This window comes from Polypterus senegalus, chromosome 1, assembly GCF_016835505.1.
Source record: "Polypterus senegalus isolate Bchr_013 chromosome 1, ASM1683550v1, whole genome shotgun sequence".
NCBI classification, from domain to species: domain Eukaryota; kingdom Metazoa; phylum Chordata; class Cladistia; order Polypteriformes; family Polypteridae; genus Polypterus; species Polypterus senegalus.
The window spans coordinates 172,384,399-172,405,340 of record NC_053154.1 but is presented as its reverse complement, the minus strand read 5'-3'; the positions used below and the strand labels follow the sequence as shown (position 1 = coordinate 172,405,340).

Genomic DNA, 20,942 nt, shown 5'->3' with positions numbered 1-20,942 from the left:
ATTAATGGAAGAAGCACAACAAAATGCAAGAAAGCTAAAATAATTTGTAAACATTTGTAACTAGTTATTACATCAGTCTTTCTTTTCAAGCCTTGTTATTAATACTTCAATGAATAGGCTGAGAATTAAACAATAAAAAGTCTTGCAATGCCCAATATTGTATTCATCTCACTAAGGATTTATAAAATTAATTATCAGTGTTACTAACTTCTATAAAAATGGTTCTTCATCATTTCCACATACTTAAAAGAATGAGTGAAAAAGTTAAAAGTTATAGAATTGCAAAAGCCAAATCCTGGTCTCAAACATCAAAATGTTGTGTATGGTTGTAAAATAAGATGTTGTTTAATCTATGAAGTTCAAATAGTGAAAGCAATGGCACTCACAGGAGTGGTAAATATTTGAAAATAACAGATTATTAAGGACGCAGATAGAAAGAGTAAGTCTTTCTTAACTGTTGCAACACAGACACCAAGGTGTGAGAGACAGGAATAGCACAAATTTGTGTGAGATGAAATGAAAACTGACTTTACTTACATAGTCTAAAATAAAAAGAAATATATTGAAACTGGGAATACAAAATGATAAGATGGATGAAAACCAACATGATAGATACAGAAATTCTACTGCAAATGTTCAAAAGTGATGCTGTTAACAGATAATAGCTGAGGTACTGCTGTCAGTGATAGATCAAAAGATGAAAAACAACGTGAAAAAGCAGTGATGTGATGAGGGGTAACCATTACTATCAGAGGCTTCATATTGAAATCATTTTCTAAGTGCTTTTTTTTCTTCCTACAGACCTCCATTGATGGCATTCTACAGTGGGCCCTTCACAACATTTCTCGTCCTCTTGCTGAAACCCAAGGCTATTTTCAGTGATCTACTTTGGTTCAAATGTCTAGGATTGCAGTTTGTTTAATACTGGAAAAAATAATCCCAAATTTAAAATATAATAATCAAGTGTGTCTGACCCCCAAAGAAATTATGTTTCCATTGCATTGCTCTGAATACTTATGGATTTGGTCATTTTCTTTTTAATTTGGATGATCTGCTGTTTTTCATCTTGACAAAAAAAAAGCAAAAAGTCAAGACATCTCTCACAATTTAAAAAGAAAGAAAGAACTGAGAGGGTTTGGGCAAGAATACTTTATAGTGAATGTAGCCAGTGTATATGGGAGTGGTTTAAATGTACTGTAGTAACAGTCCTCTTAAGATAATTATAATTTAGTACGAGCAAAGTGCTTTATGAATAGTGAAAGATGCTATATGAAAAGATCAAGTGAGGAAATATAGAGGAAGTTCTTAAATATCATGAATGTTTTTATTTGAAACTGCTTTAAATATTACCATGACATGGCTCACTATGAAAGGCACTATATAAAAAAATGAAGAGGAATCCAGCTGGTTTAATGTTAATACAATTTCAAAATATCCATCATAGTAAAGGATCTCGGGTTCCAAATGAGCTCCATTAAGCACGTACAGATGTACAGTATATTCACACACACACACACACACTGGTTTGAAGGATCACATTTAAACACCCAGTGCAGACACACAATGTTTGATAGATGACCTTATAGCCATCCATTCATCCACATTACTTGAAACATCCACAGTCTTGTTATAATATTAAGGATTAATTTCTTCTTATTAAAAAAATGACAGTTCGCTTAATAAAATATAAATCCAAATAAATAATAAAACTTTAAAATGCTGCCTGATGGTTTCATAAATTACCCAACTGAAGCTTTGCCTTGTCTGGAGTTTAATGGAAGGAGGCTCTGGTGTCCAGTCTTCCTCTATGATGGCAAACATGTGTCCACTTTGCTGCTAAATGTTCAGTTTCAATTCTCTGCTCCTCAGGATCATGGGATTGGTGCAGAAGAGTCACAATAAGCAGACATGAAACAACTTTGAGTTAGGAAGATGGCAGCTGTCTGGAGATTGTGACTACAGGACAGAACACTACTGATGCTGGGAAATGCTCCTGGGATCCTATAAGGGGCATCATTACACATACATTATAGCTAATGTCTGCTTTTCTCTCCTATTTGAACAGGCAGTGAGTGTTGGTCCATCTTCAAACTATAGATCCATTCACTGACAAGACATTCTGATCATCTCACTGTAAACAAATAAGGAAACAAAAAAAGGTTGATCAAAATAAATGTTTCTTTATACATAAATAAGTACTTTGGTAGCAAGTGTGGCTTTCTATGCATACATGTAAAATACTTAAAAGAAAATAATCATCATTAGGCACCATTTAATGACTATGTATCAAACATTTACATAACTGACATTTGAAGGCACAAATTCCTTGACAACAGAGACATATGCAGCTATCTAAAGCTGCTAATTACTTAATGACATAGAATATCAATTCTAGATATTTGTATGCTGTTGTATGTTTTGACATTTATACAAGAGCATTGCCAGAGATAAAAAGTACACCTCTATAAAATTATTAGCAAAAAAGCGCAATATATAGATACTTTATTCCTCCAAAACTACAAGAAAGATAGACAAGTAGCCTAACTCTTCTGCCTCACAGTTCTAAGAGGCCTGCCTGGTCACTATTTGTGTGCTGTTTTCATGTTCTCACTTGTGGCTGTATGTACTTTTTACTCCACATGCTGCATCCCTACATCTCGTACATTCTAAAAAGACAGGCAAATTAAATTAAACTGGGGACACCAAGACTGGCTCTGCATGAGTGAGTGTAGATGTGCATGCAACTACACCCTGTGAAGAATTAGCTCCCTTTCAGGTTAAGATCCTCTATTGATGCCAGGACAGGTTCTGGCTCTCCATAATCCGGAAATCAGATACATGGTCTTGAATATCAATAATTATTAAGAGAATGGAGAGGCACATGCAGATATTTCTGTATGCTGGTATCAAGAAAATGATGAACAGCATGATCAAATGCATACATCTGATACAATAAATTTGATATGTCAGGGGAAAAAATAACCAGGCTGCTAACAACCAAGCACTATTTGCATGTGCCTGGTATACACTTAAGCGAAACTGGGAAGACACAAGGAGAACATATCCTCAGGCAATAATAATAATAATACATTTTATTTATATAGCACTTTTCCCATTCTCAAGACCCTCACAGGTAAGAGTTATTGAACATACAGTATATTTATTTTATCGCCTGTTTACCTAATCGTAAGTTTGCTGTATTAATAATGCATTGACTTAATAACTTGCCAAGCCACAATATAGTGATTTTTGAGACAAAGAGATGAATCCTGGACTTTTGTGAGTCCTCCTGCATAAGAAACAATGGTAGGAACTTGGCCTATTTATCTATGCTATCAGATTTTTTTCCTTGGCATGATAATTTTCTAATAGTCCTTCAGGGGAGGCAGCTGGTGACTTTTGTTCCAACAATAGGCTTATTCATTCTTCTGTATCCATAACTCGATTAGACCAGTAGAACCTTATCAATATGGAACAAGTGAGATAGGTACTTCTCCCTTAACAAAACATTTGTAATTTGAAGTATCAAGATAACAGTTTTATGAGAATAAGAGAACAGAAGGGAAAATAAAAACTTAATGGATCACGAAGGTAAACTCCAGAAGGTCTAGTTAGGTTTTATATTCTGGGAGCTTTGTGGAAGAGGTCATAAACACAACAAACTGTGCAAATTTTATTTTATTTTTTTCTTGTAAGATAAAGCAGACTACAAAAATGAAAGTTAGTCCTACATAACATTAAGAGAGTATTTTTATGATAATCATGCTTACAGGCTTTACAGTTATAGTTTCTGTGATTTGATAGGGACGCACATTATCACATGGTTGGGACACAGACGGGTTACGAGACTTTCTTACCGTCATAGACTGAGCCAGCCGTGAATAAAGGTGACTGAACTTTATTAACAATTTTGACACATGTATATTTTTTTCCTTGTCAATCCCACTCAAATATTTTTTAACAAAAGAGAGGGGACTTCCTGGGGATCTCAATATGAAAAGATGACATGATTTAAAATTATCTGCTTCTGCTGATAATTTCAGAATTTTGATTAAAAGATTTGTTTGTGATATAATAACTTTTGTTGTACCTTGATTTTTTGTGTGATCAATTATTTATTGAACAGTTCAAAAATAGTAAACTAAACAAAACTTTACAGAACATTTATAATAGAGACCATACCATTTATTACGTATGGAGTAATCTGCACCTTGTATTAGCAAAGTTTTAATGATTTACCATTGTTTGAACCTTGTGAACTCTTTACTTCATGTGAGTAAATAAAAAAAAATGATCATCAAGGCAAATAGTGTTATCAACACATTACTAAAAAGAATATCATATCCAAAAGAATAAGCTGAGAATCAAACAATAAAGTCTTTCAATGCCCAATATTGTATTCATCTCACGAAGGATTTATAAAATAAACTAGGGGGCTTCGCTCACCAACCCCCGTTTTTGTTTTTCCGGATACACACATTTAAGATTTTTTTTTTTCTTTGAATTGTTGCTATTTCATTAGTTTTACTTTAATTTCAGAACTTCTGTAAAAACAATATTTGGAATCTTTTGAGTCCCAATGTGCTAAATCTTTTTAATGAGGTCAGTGAGATGTGTTTAATGATAGGTTTCTCCGTTTGGAATTTCAGCACAGACAAAATAATCTGCATCATCAGCAGTTAATAATTTTTTTTGTAAAGTAACCAATAAATGCATATGAGGTAAACTCCGTTTTTGAAATTCTCTTGACTTAAACTTCAAAGTCTTATAGTATTTACATACTTCTGACATATCACCTATGTCTATATATTCGATCTTTTCGTTATTTCTCCGAGTAATTAATTTCTCTTTCTTTGCGCTATTGCAATGTTTACTTTCTTTGTTTTGACACTGTCGTTTTTTTCTTCTTTCATTTTCTGTACCTTGCTCTGCATGTGTTTCGTGCCTATGTTTTTTTTTGAGTCATTTGAATTCCAGTTTTCATTATCTCTAACCTGTTCTGCATGTATTTGGCCCCCAAGTTTTTTAACCTCTTTATGACGTTTTACTTTGTCTTCTACTTTGTTTTTTATTTCTGACCTCGCTTTATCCTGCTTTTGTTTCAATAACACCTGGTCTGTGGTGATTACTTTCCCTTTTTCAAGTAATAATTTCCATTTGTTTGCGCTACTATGATCTTTACTTTCTTTTTTTATATACTTTCTAATTTTCCTACTTTCATATTCTTTAACTTTCTCCACATGTGTATCGCGCCAACATTTTTTTGAGCCTTTCGAATTTCACTGCTTTCATAATCTCTAACCTGCTCTGCATGTGTATAGCGCCAACATCCGGATTGGACGTGCTTTTTATTCCCCAATTCCACTTGTTCTGGGCTGATAATTACTTTCCTTATTTTCTGAATTTGGACCTAGATTATTCTTTTTTCTCTCTCTTTTCTACGTGCTGCTTTCTTCTTCGCTTAGTTGTCTACGTTTCATTTAGAACGTATTGTCCTTATATGCTTTATATGGGCAGAGAGCCCTGGATGTGTGTGTGCTCAAAGACAAAACACGACTGAGTGTTTTGCTGCCCGTGTTCTTATTTGGTTGTAAGTAGGAGTTGTAAGTAGTCTTGCAAGAATCTCATGTTCTACGTCATCGTGAGACGGTCATGTTTAAGGTCCACGCGAGATGCACCGTGGCAAATCTCTTTAGTCTCGCGGGTCTTTTAAGTGTCTTCCGTGATCTTAACGTGAAGATCACATCTCGTCACCCTACTGTTTCTCTCCAGGATTTTTTTTTTTATAACATCAGTGTTACTAACTTCTATAAACTTCTATCTTCTGGATCCACTTTAATCCAGTTTGGCTGTGGAAAAGTTGGATCTGTTCTGGCAGCATTAGGCACAAAACACCACCTCAAGACACAATGGCAACCCACTCCTAGCAAAGAAATAGTATAATCATCTTGCCAGGATCAGTACTTTTCATGACAGTGTAATAACATGAGTATTAATTACTGTCCAAAAATATAGATATTTAGCCATTGCTTGGATCTCAGCTTGATATTTGGTCTGTTCAATGTGAAGGGAATTAGTACAGTGGATCAAGATTATTATTTTAAAATGAGTTCATCAAGAACACAGACTCACAGTTGGCAACTTGTTAAGTGTAAATTTCGCACAAACATTAGGAAGTTTTTTCTTTACCATAGGCACTTGGAATAGGCTACCTGGTTGTGTGATAAGACAGTATGATGAGGTTATTTTGGAAGAAATAAGTTTTCACGTTCTCCTTGTTTCTGTGAGCTTTCTCCAGGTACTCTGGTTTCATCCCACATCTCAAAGATGTGTGTCTGGTTGACAGGCGACTCTAAGGGCCAGTTTATACTTCACGCTCAGAGCGTGTGCATGCATGCAGCATGGCTGCCATGTGTTCCCTGCGTTAATTTGACACGTCCTCAGAAATAATGTATGCGCTATTTACAGTACCAGGAAAAACTAGGGGGCACTGTGTGATCAAGTCGGAACATGACGTCGGAGTCTCTGTTTACTATCAACATGTGACAGCAAGCCGCTTTGCAAATCCTGTAGGATCAATGTGCATGCTTTGATGTTTGATGTTTTGAAGCAAAATGCTGACATACAAATGTATTCTTGGTGCTTTTCAAGTATTGCATATTCAACTTCGTAATGACAAGATACATTATAAAGGTCTCACAAACCATCAGCTTTTTTTTTGCACCTTCACAACAGCATCAGAATGTACAGACGTATGATTGAGCCACAGAGAAAAAAATTTAGGGACACAGTAAAAAGGTCTGTTTTGTGATTAAAGTGGAAATTTTGGCTTTAATCTCGAAATTTCCACTTTAATCTTGTAGTTTATTTTGTCATTAAAGTAGACCATTGTAATCGTCATCTTAAAACTGACCCAATTGTTAATCGCTATATGCTTCTGGGACTTCCTCCTGAACTGACAGCAGCAGCAAACAGCAATCGCCACACAGAATATGTTAAATGTTTGATATTCCAGCTCCCTGAATATTTACAATCCTTAGATTTATACTTGATATCACATTAATGATGAAATGCATTAAAGTATATATATTACATTTTACAGATGAACCGTTAACTTCATTTAAATAATGAATACTGTTATTAATTACACATGTGGGGGTGGCACAGTGGCAGAGTGGTAGCACTGCTGTCTCACAGGGAGTCAAATCTCTGGTGTTCCCTGCCTGGAGTTTGCATGTTTTCCTGCTGGGTTCCCACAGTGTGTTCCAGTTTCTTTCCAAGGACATGCAGGTTTGTGGATTTGATGTTCCTAAAATGACGCTAGTGTATTCACCTTGCAATGAGCTGATGCCCCGTCCAGGGATTGTTTCTGCCTCATGCCCGGTGCATGCTGGAATGAGGGCATACCTGGGTTGATGGATGTAATCATCCTTTTCAGAGATATTGTTGTTAGGTGTCCTCGGAACTGAATGGATGTTTCAGGCAATTCACGTTTTCTGACTATGGTATCTCGCATTGCCACCCACTGGAATCTTGCAGATTTACATAAAATACGAGCACAAATATAAACAGTATACCGCTTGCATAGCAGAAGCGTCCACAGGAGAATACGTTGTGTCACATGAAGTATAAACCTGGCCTTAGTTGTCCAAATGTTATTTTGGATATATGTGTGGATGTCTCACATGAGTCTGGCTACTCTACTTATCATGTCGGGGTAGAATCTGGCTCTTGTGATGTACTAGCTGAATTCAGAAAATGCATGGATCATTGGATACTGATATAAAAAAAGTATATGTGAACAGTTACAGTACCTGTAGCTTCTCTGCTATTTCGTCTGCTTCGTCTAAACCAGAGTTTCTTCAAGAATGATGGAATTTTCAACTTTGGCCGAACAGCTACAGAGTTACTGAGAGCAATAATAGAAAGGTATGTTCAGTGTCAGTTATACAAATAAATATATATTTTTGACTGTGTTATAACAAATACAGACACACAAAATTATATTTGTACATGATAGCCCCCCTAGCAATAATAATAATAAATATGAACAAATAAAAAATGATCAAAAAAAAAAAAAAATGTGCTGGCTAATTTTCTATAATGTTTTTTTATTATGTCATCAAAATTCACTCAAATCCATCACAGCGTTTCTGAGATAGTGGGGTATTTAGTTTTTCTATTGTGTGTGGGTGCTTTCACCCTTAAATATCGATATCTTGAAATGCCCCTTTCTTAGTGGTTACCTACAATCCTAGATTTACCATTCTGCCAAATTTCAGCTTTTTAACTAAACAGCAAATACTGTTTTGAGTGAGTGACAGAAGGAGTCAGTCAACTTTGCATTTTATATATATTCTTACCAAAAGAGGGGGCCCCAGGGTCCTGACTCCAGATACAAGTGTATATATACAGTCAACGGTTCAAATCAAGTGAAATTTTATTAAATAAAAATACCTTTCACAAGTTCCGTCTTCCAGCAAACTAGCAACAACAATGTAATAATGAATCTCCTCTAGGCAAACCTTGTCCTGTAACTCCAGACTCCAAGTTGCCTGGGTGAGGAGGAATGGCCTGGCCTGTTTTACACCAGACCCGGGTGTACTACCAGAACTGCAACATTGCACCTAGGAAGCACTTCAAGGCCAGGCAGAAACCTCAAAAAGTTGGGACAACTATTCCCTGTAGCACCCCTTGGCAGCACCCATGAAACCCCACAGGGCTGTCCCATGGGACTATGCCCTGCAGTTGTGGATCTGAGCACACTGGCCCAGTAATGCTGCCACCCAGAGTACCAAAGATGCATGCAGTCTATACTACCTCGCCAAATCCATCTACTGTTCTGGACTCTTGGGCAGGTAAAGGTATTCTGTTGAATTCCATCATGATGCCAGTCCATGATGGCATGGAGTGTCCAACTCCAGGCTGAGACAGCATGCCCCCTACTCCTAAACACTCACTGCTCTGGCCCCCTGGCCAGCGAGGAAACAGGGTCCATCCCGGCCAGAACACCAATCAATCCTGGTCATCCTCTACAATATATACATACAGATTTGTGCAGTCTAAATGTCCAACAATAACATGGCATATTTAATTATTCTCTATATACTGACAGTTGCCCTCCAATTACCTCTATCTCAAGTTACAGGGTTATTTTTTGTTGAGTTAGATCACTGGCCTTGTGGCACTTGGACATTTTGAGTACCCCAAAAATACCTTAAAGTAATTGTCCACTACCAAACAGTCCCTTGAGTTTTATTTACACTTCCACACCTGCTTTCCAAAAACGGCTTGCCTGGACCTCAAGCTTTTTTTGTATAGTATTTACCTGCTTTAGTATGGATATACAGTAGAAAGAAAAAGTATGTTAACCCTAAGGAAATAGCTGCATTTACATTATGTATAAATTTGTTTTAAAATTTTGTATAATCATCATCTAAGCTACAATAACGAACAAACGCAGTCTGTTGTAACTAAGGACATGGAAGTTGTTGCATTGTTCTTGTACTTACTGAATACATTATTTAAACATTCACACAGTAGGCTGGAAAAGTATGTGAATCGCTAGGCTGATGACTTCAACAAAAGCTAACTGGAGTTAGGAGATGGCAAACATGGAGTCCAACCAATGAAACAAGATTGGAGGTGTGGTTTAGAGATACTTTGACCAATACAAATTTCAAATATTTTGATGGTGTTGTTCACAAGAAGCATCTGCTGAAGTGAAGCATGACTTGCAAAAAAACAGAGCACAGAAGAGATTGTATGATCAAGAATTGTTTATATGCATAAAGCTGGAATGGGTTACAAAGCAATTCCAAAGATTTTAGATAATCGTCATGCCACAGTTGGACAAATTATGTGAGGTAATTGAGTACAGTGGAACCTCAGGTCATGAACGTCTCAGAACACGTACAAATTGGGCTACGACCAAAAAGTTTACCAAACTTCTGCATTTGTTAACGACCGCACACTCGGGTGACGAACAAGCCAGTTTCCCTTCCGGTTCGTATGAGCCGATGATTTCCGCACATGTTCAGTCTCTCCATGTGCATTCGCTGTGAACTCTTTGTGCTCTATTTCATTTCCCTTCCGGTTCATATGTGCCGGTGATTTCCGCACGCGTTCAGTATCTCCACAGTACATTGTTCTTGATCAGACGTGCATCGTGCTGAGGGACTTTACCTCAAAACTGTAATCTCCTCTCCACCCAGTTCTTCCTCACTTCCTTCATGCCAGAACTGGAATCATGCAAGATTAGTTTTCTTGGTCGTTTATGGTTAGTTTTTGTATAAATTACGGATTTTTCAAATGTTCATTTTTTTCCCTGTGCTTAAAACACATAAAAAAAAAAGTGTTTACAGCGAGCGTAAGGCTGTAGCGTGAACTCTTCCAATATTAGTTTTCTCTGTTCAAGGTTTTCTCAGTGTTATTCAATGTTTTTACATTTAGTTTACTATTACACTGTGCATTCAATAGTATAATTAACTATTTTTGTGCTTAAAAATCTTTAAAATACAGTGGACCCTTGACTTACAAACTCAATTCGTTCGCGAGGGCTGGTTGTAACTCAAGTTGGTTGTAAGTCAAGACTATTTTCCTCATAAGAAATAATGGAAATACCCATAATGCACTCCGAACCTCCCACAGCAACACTTACTTAACCTTTTCATAATGAAAAAGGGTTGTATAATGCGCATAATTTACCAAAACACCAATCATTTTTCTAATGTACTAATCAAAAAGTTATAAAAAGTGCCTAGCCTAACAGAAACAACAATTTCATACTGTACTCACCATTTAATTGGACATCTTTGGGCTGCAGGAAGGGAGGAGGAGGAGAATGAAATGGAAGGTGGTTATTGTTTAAAAGGAGCCTCCTTATGCAATCGTTTCTTTGTAAAATTGTCGAGATGGTGGATTTCGACATGCTGTACATATTAGCGAGATTGGTCACGAACACCACTCTCATATTTCCGCACAATTTCCTTCTTCATTTCGATTGTGATCGCTGTTTCTCAAGTTAAGAATGACATTAGTCGAGCACTCGGTTCAAAGCTGGCCATGTTGTGAACGGCTGTAATAATACACTCCAAAGCAAGCCGGTGCTGACTCAGCCTGATGACATCATCATGTGCCGCGCCAGCCCGCTAGCTAACATCCCTTAATAATCGCTTTCTTTACCTTCATTACCTTCTCTTCCTTCCTTAGCAATTATGCGTCTTGCTTGCCATGGTCTTAGTGAATTATATATTATATATATATATAGATAAATCACTGCACTGACCGAAATTACGTCCACAAACACATGTATCTGGGCTCCGACTGACGCTTACGAACGCTCTCAGCTGTTTGTTTACAATCGCACAAGCGCCCGCATTCGGGTCGTAAAGCAAGATGTTGGTCGTAAATCAAAACAAAAATTTTGGTCGTAACTCAAGTTGTTAGCATGTCAGGCCGGTCGTATGTCAAGGGTCGACTGTATATATATTTACATACAGCTCATACAGTCCGGAATGGATTAATTGTATTTACATACAATCCTATGGGGAAAATTACTTCAGGTCACGACCAAATCGGGTTGCGACCAGAGTTTTGGAACATGTCGTGACCTGAGGTTCCACTGAGCTGAAACAATTCTGTATGGATCAATGGCCCAAAATGTACTGTATACTGAATATTGTGAAGATCTGATTTGCAGCTACTGGAAATGTTTATTTGAGGTTATTGCTGCCAAATAATGTTCAACCAGTTATTAAATCCAAGGGTTCTCTTACTTTTTTTTTAATGTTTGATGGGTACGTTCAATAAAGACATGAAAAATTGGAGTTTTTTAAGTGTTATTAGCTTAAGCATATTGTGTTTATCTATACTTGTTACTTGATGAAGATCAGATCACATTCTTTGACTAGTTAAGGTAGAGCACCAGTTAATTCGAAAGGGTTTACATACTTCTTCTTGCCACATCTCCAAGTCTATACTCAGAGTTCTGAAGTCAGTAGTAATAGCACATTTAGCTTTCAAAGCATCTTTATTTTCCCCAGCAGAGCAGCCGAAAGAAGAAGAAGAAGAAGAGGTAGACTCTTTTGATTAAGCTCCAATTCTCTTTGAATCCACTTGCACTTCAGTAGGCTATGAAAGTCATTATAATTATTGCAAGTTGAAATGTTACAAACACTTTGTTATGTACTCGCAAAGACAAGTGAGTACTTTGTGAATTTAGTAAGGTAACTTTCTAGAATTGTCATAAAGCACTGCATGAATGTGGGAAACCAAAGTTGAAGGCTGGGCTGGTGGTATTGCTTGGTGCTACAATTTAGAGTGGCACCGCAACAAAAAGGGAGACTAAAATTCTTTAAAGTGTGAATTTGTCACTGTCTATTCACAATTCCAGTGGGCTAAATGTTCCAAATATAAATACTAAGAATAATTATTTTTCTTAATATACAGTTTTGTTTAAATACATTAGACACTTGTGCATTCTGAGATTCAGTATTGAGCATTTATTAGGATGCCAATACAATTATACATTACCATTCAGATGTGCCTTCTGTTAGCACTTCTGTTGTAATTTCTTTTCCTTCCTCCTCCTCCTCCTCCTCTTCCTCCACCTCCATTTCGGGGATCTGATTCCACACTTCCGTATCAACCCACAGGGCCTCCTGTAATGCCAATTCTTGTCCAATGCAGGTCACTCGGCGACAGAGGGGGCAAGTAAGGGCAAGGGCTCCTTTCCGCTCTTGGGACACACAGCAGAGGCAGGGAGTGCAAAAAGTGTGTCCACAGTGCAAGAGACGGGGCTCTCGTCCTGAGCGTGAGTAGGGCAGGTAACACACGCCACACTCCATGTCTTCAACTAGTGCCATCTCTGTCAAGAGCAGGCAGAGCACGATTGTGCCACTTTTATTGACAAGCTACCTGAAAAGAAAAGGAATCACAACTTTTAAAGAGCTGGAACAGTAATGCCATTCTTCACAAAAATGGATAACAGGCTGCAACAACATTTAAAATTCAAATGAATGTGGTATGGCATGGCTCTCTTTAGAACATTTTACCTCATAGTGCAGTCACAAAGCATATGCTAATATAGTCTTCCACTCCAGCGGGAAGGTTTCAAGCAACAGGAAATGGGGTGAAGGCTCTTGATAATTCAGACAATGGTTTTATTTTAGTGTTGCATGGGAGACCTCCAGCACTCACCGATGACATAAAATTGCAAGCTGGAGAGCACTGTCCATTTCAATTAAAGAAAGGCCGTCTTCATGATTGGAATGCACTGGAAGTGCAGGGGTTGTCTACATAACAAATTTGGGCACGAGCTTCAAGAAAATGCATAGCTAAGAGCTGATCAGAAGAAATCGAGGGCTGCCAGAGCTTTCCGTTTTCATGGCCCTGTTTATAAGTCTTGCAATAACATTTTATGTTGTGAACTGGTTTATCCAGTTCAGTGTTGCTGGGTATTGGTGCCTATCTTTGTGGCACTGGGCAAAAGCCAATCATAAACAGGGTGCCAATTTAGCAAAGGGCACACTCACTTTTCAGAGCCCCTTTTATGGACACCAAAAAACTCAACTGATGTCTTTGAGGTGTGTGTGTGTGTGAGCGCGAGTGAGCATGTGTGCGTATCCTGTGATGGACTGATGGCACAGCCTACGTGCGACTCTAAATTAAATATATGGGTTATAAGAAAATGGATGAATGAGTGTGCCTGTTTTATATCTGCATTCGGACAGTCTGAACCAATTCTAAACACTACCGTTATTAAACTGCATAGATTTTTGCCCAACTGTGTGCCGAAACCCCAAACAAGCTCGTCTAAGAAACGAAACACCTTAAATAGCATTTACAGATATCATGGTTTGCTCCCAGGTTTTTAAGAGAGTTGTCCTAGACAGTCTGGATTTATTGTGAACATTTCCAAAGCCTGGGAAAAACTCAAAGGAAAGTACAGGGTGGGTCAAAATTACGTTAACATTTGAATGGCGGAAACAATTTATTCACAAAACATACTTCATATTTGCAAGATGATTTACAGGAATGTCTCAACCTGTTCACCATCATGTTCAACACATGTACAATATGTGGCACATAAATTGTCCACAAAAATTGTATACAAGTATATACATAGCAGAACCATTAACATAATTTTGACTCATCTCTGTACTTATGAAAATTTCTAGTCCGCTTTATAAAATGCAGTAATGCGCACTGGAAATACTCTTTCCACAACAAAAAAAACATTCTCAAAACCACTTAATCCAATTCAGAGTTATGGAGAGCTATAGCCTAATCTGGCAACATTTACACAGGGGTAAAAGCAACCTTGGATGGGCAAACACTCATGCCCACTGCCATAGCCACAATTTGGAATCACCAAGTAACCTAATTTGCACATCTCTGAAGGGGAGGGAGGACATCCAAACAGAAGACATGTGCATGTAACAAACCTTTTGTTCAGCTTAATTCAGTACTAGATTCATTTACTCCTTGATAAAGGGGAAGAGCTAAAAGGTAATTTAGGATGACAAGTAAAATCTTTTTGTTTAAGGTTTTTAGGACAACATTTAATTTATAATGTAGTCTTACACAGTCTAGGGTGAGATGCGTCACAGATATAATGTCCTGGATTTGACTCCTACTTCTAGGTACCATCTGTGTGGATTTTTCTCTTTAGGTTTATGTGGAATTTCATCTGAATGCTCTGGCCTTCCTCTCACATCTCAAAGTTGTGTGTTAGAATAACTCACAGTTCTAAAGTGGCCTGAATGGATATATGCGTGTGTGGTAAGGCTGACCTTGAACACATTTTGAAAATATACAAAGAGTCTGACCAATGGTTTGCGTCTATGTGGTTTCCTTCTACATCCCTAGCATGGGGTTAGGCCAAGGTTAAAACGAACTGTATATTCTGAATAAGAAATTCAGTCTTTTTGTGCATTGTAATTAAATGACACAAAAGAATGACATGCATAAAAGGAGAAAAAAAAAATCCACACACAGTTAAAGTAATCATTCAGTATGTGTAGCACTAGGACCACTGGGAAAAATGCCCATCTCTCATCTAAATGCCCTTTGTACAGCCTTAGGCACAAAGCACACACAATAGCGAGTCTGAAACAAGAGTCATCACTTGACGTCTCATAGAATAGATGGCAGCTGGCAGGAGGAATAATAAAATGCAGAGTTTTAGAATTGTGGTTTTGTTTGCCAAGAAAACAAAAACGACACAAGATATGCCAGCAGGCTTTGTTTAAAATATAACGCGTGTAGCCAGCTAGCCATCTTCATTTCCGCCTCCACTACTATAAAATGTGAAAGTGGACTTGCAGTTTCATTGAGGTAATGTACCGATAGTGTACTAGCTCAGTGCATGCAGCATGTACAGTATTTGTGACGCTTTAGAAAGACTTCCAACTGTCGCTACTGCTTACAATGATAATCAAAAATTTATGTGGGCATACTAAATGGGTCTTTACCAGCCTCTTTTTAAAACTCTTATCCTTAACAGTTGAGTTTTAGTAAATAGGAAAGATTACTTACAGGCCAATCCTAAACTAAACTAAAGCTTTAGAGGCAAAGTTTCAAAAATGTTATATTATCTTCCAAGCGCTACAATTTCTGCAGTATATAACAACCATCCATGTTATACACCAATTTTTCACATTACTGGGTTCCAATGGCAATTGCAAAAGAGCATAAAGGACAAACTAACACTCCAGTCTGTTACAATGCATATTCACACACACATTCACTCCTGTCAGGTAAACCTTGAAGTTGTGGGTAGGTTCAAATCCCACTTCTGACACAATGTGACCATGAGCAAGTCAATTTACCTGTCTGACCTCCATTTGGAAAAACAGGAAGAAACATAACCAGATGTGTGCCACTCTCAAATGCTCCAAGTCAGTTAGGATTAAGGTGTCAGCCAAATAATAATTACTTATAATAGCATCTTGCCTGAAGAAGGGGCCTGAGTTGCCCCAAAAGCTTGCATAGTGTAATCTTTCTAGTTAGCCAATAAAAGGTGTGATTTTTGCTTAACTTCTCACTACTTCCACAATGGCTAACATACAACACCCTAGTATTACAATAACATCTTTAATGTAACATGTAAGAAGGACATACTATCATTTTTCTATTTTTACAATGGATTTGTGAAAGCAGAAAAAAGTATTTTGCTCTTCCGGCAAAACAGTCAATGCAATTACACGCAAAGGTAAGTAAGCTGCTTAAGGCAGAAACCTGGTTTCTTAAAAACCTCCCGTTTACAAGTGTTAGTCTCATTATGGATGTCAAAACACTCCAGCATCATTAAACAATACAAAAATGAGTTAAACGTCATCACTGGCCACCTTGGTTCTGAAAACAAGCCTGTGTCTCCCGAGATTGTGCTGCTGAACTTAGCACTGCATGTTCAGCTCGTCAGTAGAAATGTAGTGATTTCTGAAATACTGAGACAGATTATTTCGACCAGGATAAGTAATAATAGCAATAGTGTGAACATTTGTCTTAGGAAATTTTTCTTTGTGAATGCTTCCACCATTCTCTACCCATGGCTGCTGTATATGTGTGTAAACAAAGACGGGTGGGATAAGCCAAGGCTAACAGAGTGCAACAGACATGCACAGATTACAAAACCCTTAACTGCAAACCGGTTATGGGCCATACAACCAGGTTACTTGAAGAGAGTCAAGTCTATGTACATTACTTTGTCTTCTCAGAGAACAGTTTAATAAAAGGCATATAAACACATTCACTGTTGCATTGGTTAGCGTTGCTGCCTCCCTGTTCCAGAGTCCCGGTTTTGTTTTGTTTTTTTCAGAACATTAGAACAATCTAGAGGACAACAGGCCATTCAGCCCAAGTCCTCACCAGTCCTATCCACTTGATTCTTCCAGAGTAACATCAACTCTAGTTTGAAAAGTCCCTAAAGGGGCTCAGAGTGGTTTAAAGCCAGTCACTCTTTGTGAGGTTTGCATATTCTCCTGGTTATGTGGACATTTCTGCATGGAGTGCATCTTTCACCACACATTCACATACTAAGAGTGTCAAGTTAACTGGAAACTCTCAAGTGACCATGCGGATGTGTTGGTGAGTTGCCATCCAGGGTGTATTTTTGTCTGGTGCCCCCAAGCAGTTTGCATAAATCCCAGCCCCCCTAACAACCTCCCATTGGAACAAGCAGATCTGCAAAACAAATGAACAAACAAAGCAGTATTCTTTTTTGATGTTATTTTTTAACTATAAAGTATATAAAATAATCTGTGATGTGTAAACTAGGCACATAGATGTTCAGTGACTAGTGATCATAAGTGTAATCATGGCAAATGAAACTACATTTTTAGGCAGTGCTGTATTTAGACTTGGTGTGGCCCTAGGCTATGTAAAGCTTGAAAGCCCCTTGTTAAAAAATTTTCACCAGAAGGTCTCAGAAAGGTGCAAGAAAATGGGACCTTAGGTCACCATAAAAAAAAACAAAACAAAAAAAAAACTGAAAACGCATACTGTATATACCTTTTCATTATATAACTGCAAGGTATTTAGAATGAAATTATTTCAATTCAAATCAATTTAAAAATCAACTGATTTTCAAATGAGTGCATTTAATGAATTCATATTTAAAACTACAGACGTAATAAGCCACATGAAATTTTAAAAAACAAAAAAAAATCTGACATTTCTTTGAAACCCTAAACTGTAGTTAAACTTATGCCTAAATCCAACTCTGCTTTTATACTTCTGTATCAATGCTGCGTGTTGTGGATGGACAGGACAGCATAAGACTGACCAGCTTCGTTGTTCTGAATGGCCTGTTCCCCGCTATATTGTTTTAATGTTCTAATGATGTTTATCATGACAATAAAGTACGACTGGCTCACAGCTACACAGACGTTGATAGCTGATTGGGCGGAGTTATTGATAGATGGATGGATGTATTTCTTAAATGTTACATTGTCTTCAGCACACTACAATTTCTGTTGTGTATAGCGTACATCCTTCCATTTTAAAAACCCATTTTTCACACTGAAGCGCACAACAACACTCCAGTCCAGCTCGGCTTATTCGCACACACACTCATATCACGTAAACTTGCGCGTAGTGAGGCAGATGGATTTGGACTTAAGACCCTCTGGTGGTCCATTCGAATCCTGCTCCTGTTGCCGTGCGACCACGAGAAAGACACTTTAGCTGCCTGTGCTCCAATTGGGAAAAACAAAAGAAATGTAAGCAATTGTATCTCAAATGTTTTACATCGCCTTGGATGATGGTGTCAACCAAGTAAAATTAGTAGGTTAGCTATTGACACAATATAAAGAGAAAAATCTCTCTCAAATACCTCACCCGATTTTAGTGCTGGGGAGTCAGATCTGCGGCGCCGTTTCAGTGTCATTTGAGTGTCGAGCCGTGGTGGGTCTCGGTCACAGTGTCAGTGTATAACGTTACTGTTAAATGAGGACAAACGATTGTTTATATAAAAAGCTATGACTTACTTATTTTGTTAAACAAAAAAATAAATAATCAAACCATCACTTTACGGTTATGTGAACAAAGGTGTTTGAAACGCAATATCGGCGATCACATAAATAAAGTTCAAAAGTATCTGCTCGCCATGAGCGAAAAACAAATCAGTCCCAAAGAACACACTGCAACGGAGCGCTCCATCATTCGTTATAATGGCTCATACAGTGCGGGACACTGCGTCGTTTATTTTCCAAAATAGCACACCAGTGTTTTGTTTTTTAAGTAATAATTGTGTCATTTGTGTCAAATGTGTTTTTTTTTCTGTCGACTGTCAGCGCTGTTTTTCGCGACTTCTACAGAATGTACTTTGCCGGTTAATAGTCAAACAAAGGAGCCAAATTTCTCGTGCCGGTTTATCACCCAGCGGTGCGACGAATAGGGCGCGCAATAATAATGAAAAAAAAAAAGGAATCGGAAGTACCTGTCGAGATTAGAAGGTTCAGATGCCGGCCGGACGAGTCCCTGGGCCCCTCAAAGCTGCTCCTACTGCCGCACGCGTACACGAGGCTGCCGATATTGTTGAACAAGGAGATTATGAAAAGGGGGGCTTTAAAAGGCAGCTTTGGGGCAACATGGGAGGGCTTTCGTCGAAGTATATGCAGATGGGCCATTGTTTGCTGACAGTTGGCTGGCGGCAGGTGGAGGACGTTTAACCTTCCACGCGTACAGCCTGCAGGCCCCGATCGTGGTTGCTAAGGCAAATTAGCCATGTAAACAGCTTTGGTATTGAGCTGGAAGGAAAAGAAAAGGAGCTGCGTTCATATTGTAAAGATAGATAGATTTGTCCAAAAGGTAAAAGAAAATGCTCACAAGCCCACTGCTACTTGCTTTGTATTTTATTCAATTCATTCACCATTTCAAACCTGTTCAGGTGTCAGAGCCTATCCAGGCAGCGCTGCTTAAAAAGGCAGGAAAAAGCTCTGGATTAAACAGCAGTCAATCAGAACAGAGTTGACAGGTACTTCAGTCAAAATCCTCCCATCAGCAAGCCAGTTTCCCCTTATTTTGAGGACCCACTCCCGCCTATTCTGAAAAACAAAATCTCTTAAAAATTGTTTAGCAATTACATGCTTAATGCAGGCTGTTTTAAAATAAATGGAACACTGATCTGTTGTAAGGTAAGGTCTTGTCACTTGTTTAAATAAATGATTTTGCAGACTACCTCAGGGGACATTTGTACTAAAACATTTTAAATTGGTCAGATAAAAATATCATTTCTTGCTTGTTCATTATTGTATGCGATCTGCAAAATAAAGGGCATGTTTTTGCACTACATGGAGGATATTCACAAATGATGGACTTTTGTTATCCAATACAGGCTAAAATACATTACTAAATGAACAATCATGCTAATTAAAAATCACCAAATGTATGCTTCAATGATATTAAAATTTCACTAACTTACTGCATGTAAATCTCTCATAGGACAAAGTCCAAAGACATACCAGTTTAGGTGGACTGGCATTGTTAAATTGGTCTCTGTGTGTGTGTGATCACCCCAGTGTCCCACCTAGTGATTGCTTCTGCTTTGCACCTGATGATTGCTGGGATGGGCTCCAGCCTCCCTGCTTGTCAACCATGCTTTGGAGAAATGGGTGGGTAGATAGAAACACCACTTTAATCATGAAAAGGCAGTGTTCTGTTCTCTGATAAGGTTAGTTTAATTGTAAAATTAATAAATTTAGTAGTAATAACTTACAGACACAGTTTCATTAACAAATCAAAAACATTTAGAAAAGTGAAAGTAATCATTTAAATAATGGATACTACTACTTATAAGCTACCCCTGCCTTGGTGATTTGTGAGTTGTTCTTACAGATGTTAATTGTTACATTGAAATTTACTCAAAAGATATGATTCTAATCTTGTGAAGCTAAGAACCGGTCCACACTAGTATGTTTTTGTTTAAAAATGCAGACATTTGTCTAGGGTTCGGCTTTTGTCCAAAATACATTCAATGGAAACAAATACTTCTGAAAACGCTCTCCAGAGCCGTATCATTTTAGGCATTTCAGTGTGGATGGGTGTAAACAAAGATTTCTGGAAACACCAGCTCCATCTCACTCTGGTTGGTTCATGCTTATTATGTGACTTTTCCCCAATTGGATCCTTCTCATTACAATGTCTCATTCCCTGACTCATCACCCTTCACAGAACAAAAACTGCAACACAGCAGACATAGAAGAGTTGCTTTCCATGGCGTTAGTTGAGTTGCTTACTTGTATGTCTTTAAATTGTGTCTTGTGTAGTTTGTAGATATTGTGTTCAAGTGACTACTCACCCTGCAAGACAAAGCTGCCAGTCGTATACAGTGGTGTGAAAAACTATTTGCCCCCTTCCTGATTTTTTATTCTTTTGCATGTTTGTCACACAAAATGTTTCTGATCATCAAACACATTTAACCATTAGTCAAATATAAC

At 37.8% G+C, this 20,942-nt stretch overlaps 1 protein-coding gene across 2 annotated transcripts; it reads right to left on the bottom strand.

Moving 5' to 3' along the window:
* Nucleotides 1-1,087: 1,087 nt before the first annotated feature.
* im:7152348 (uncharacterized protein LOC559250 homolog) lies at nucleotides 1,088-19,217 on the bottom strand. Of its 2 annotated transcripts, XM_039763091.1 has the most exons (5): nucleotides 18,944-19,217; nucleotides 18,343-18,443; nucleotides 12,535-12,918; nucleotides 7,815-7,909; nucleotides 1,088-2,131 (listed from the first exon to the last, which is right to left on the bottom strand). In XM_039763091.1, the coding sequence occupies exons 3-5, from the start codon at nucleotides 12,864-12,866 to the stop codon at nucleotides 2,124-2,126; spliced, it is 435 nt and encodes a 144-aa protein (XP_039619025.1). In that variant the 5' UTR covers nucleotides 12,867-12,918; nucleotides 18,343-18,443; nucleotides 18,944-19,217; the 3' UTR covers nucleotides 1,088-2,123. The 2 variants fall into 2 exon arrangements, with proteins under 2 accessions (XP_039619025.1, XP_039619018.1); XM_039763084.1 differs by lacking the exon at nucleotides 18,343-18,443 and having other exon boundaries at nucleotides 18,944-19,216.
* Nucleotides 19,218-20,942: the final 1,725 nt, after the last annotated feature.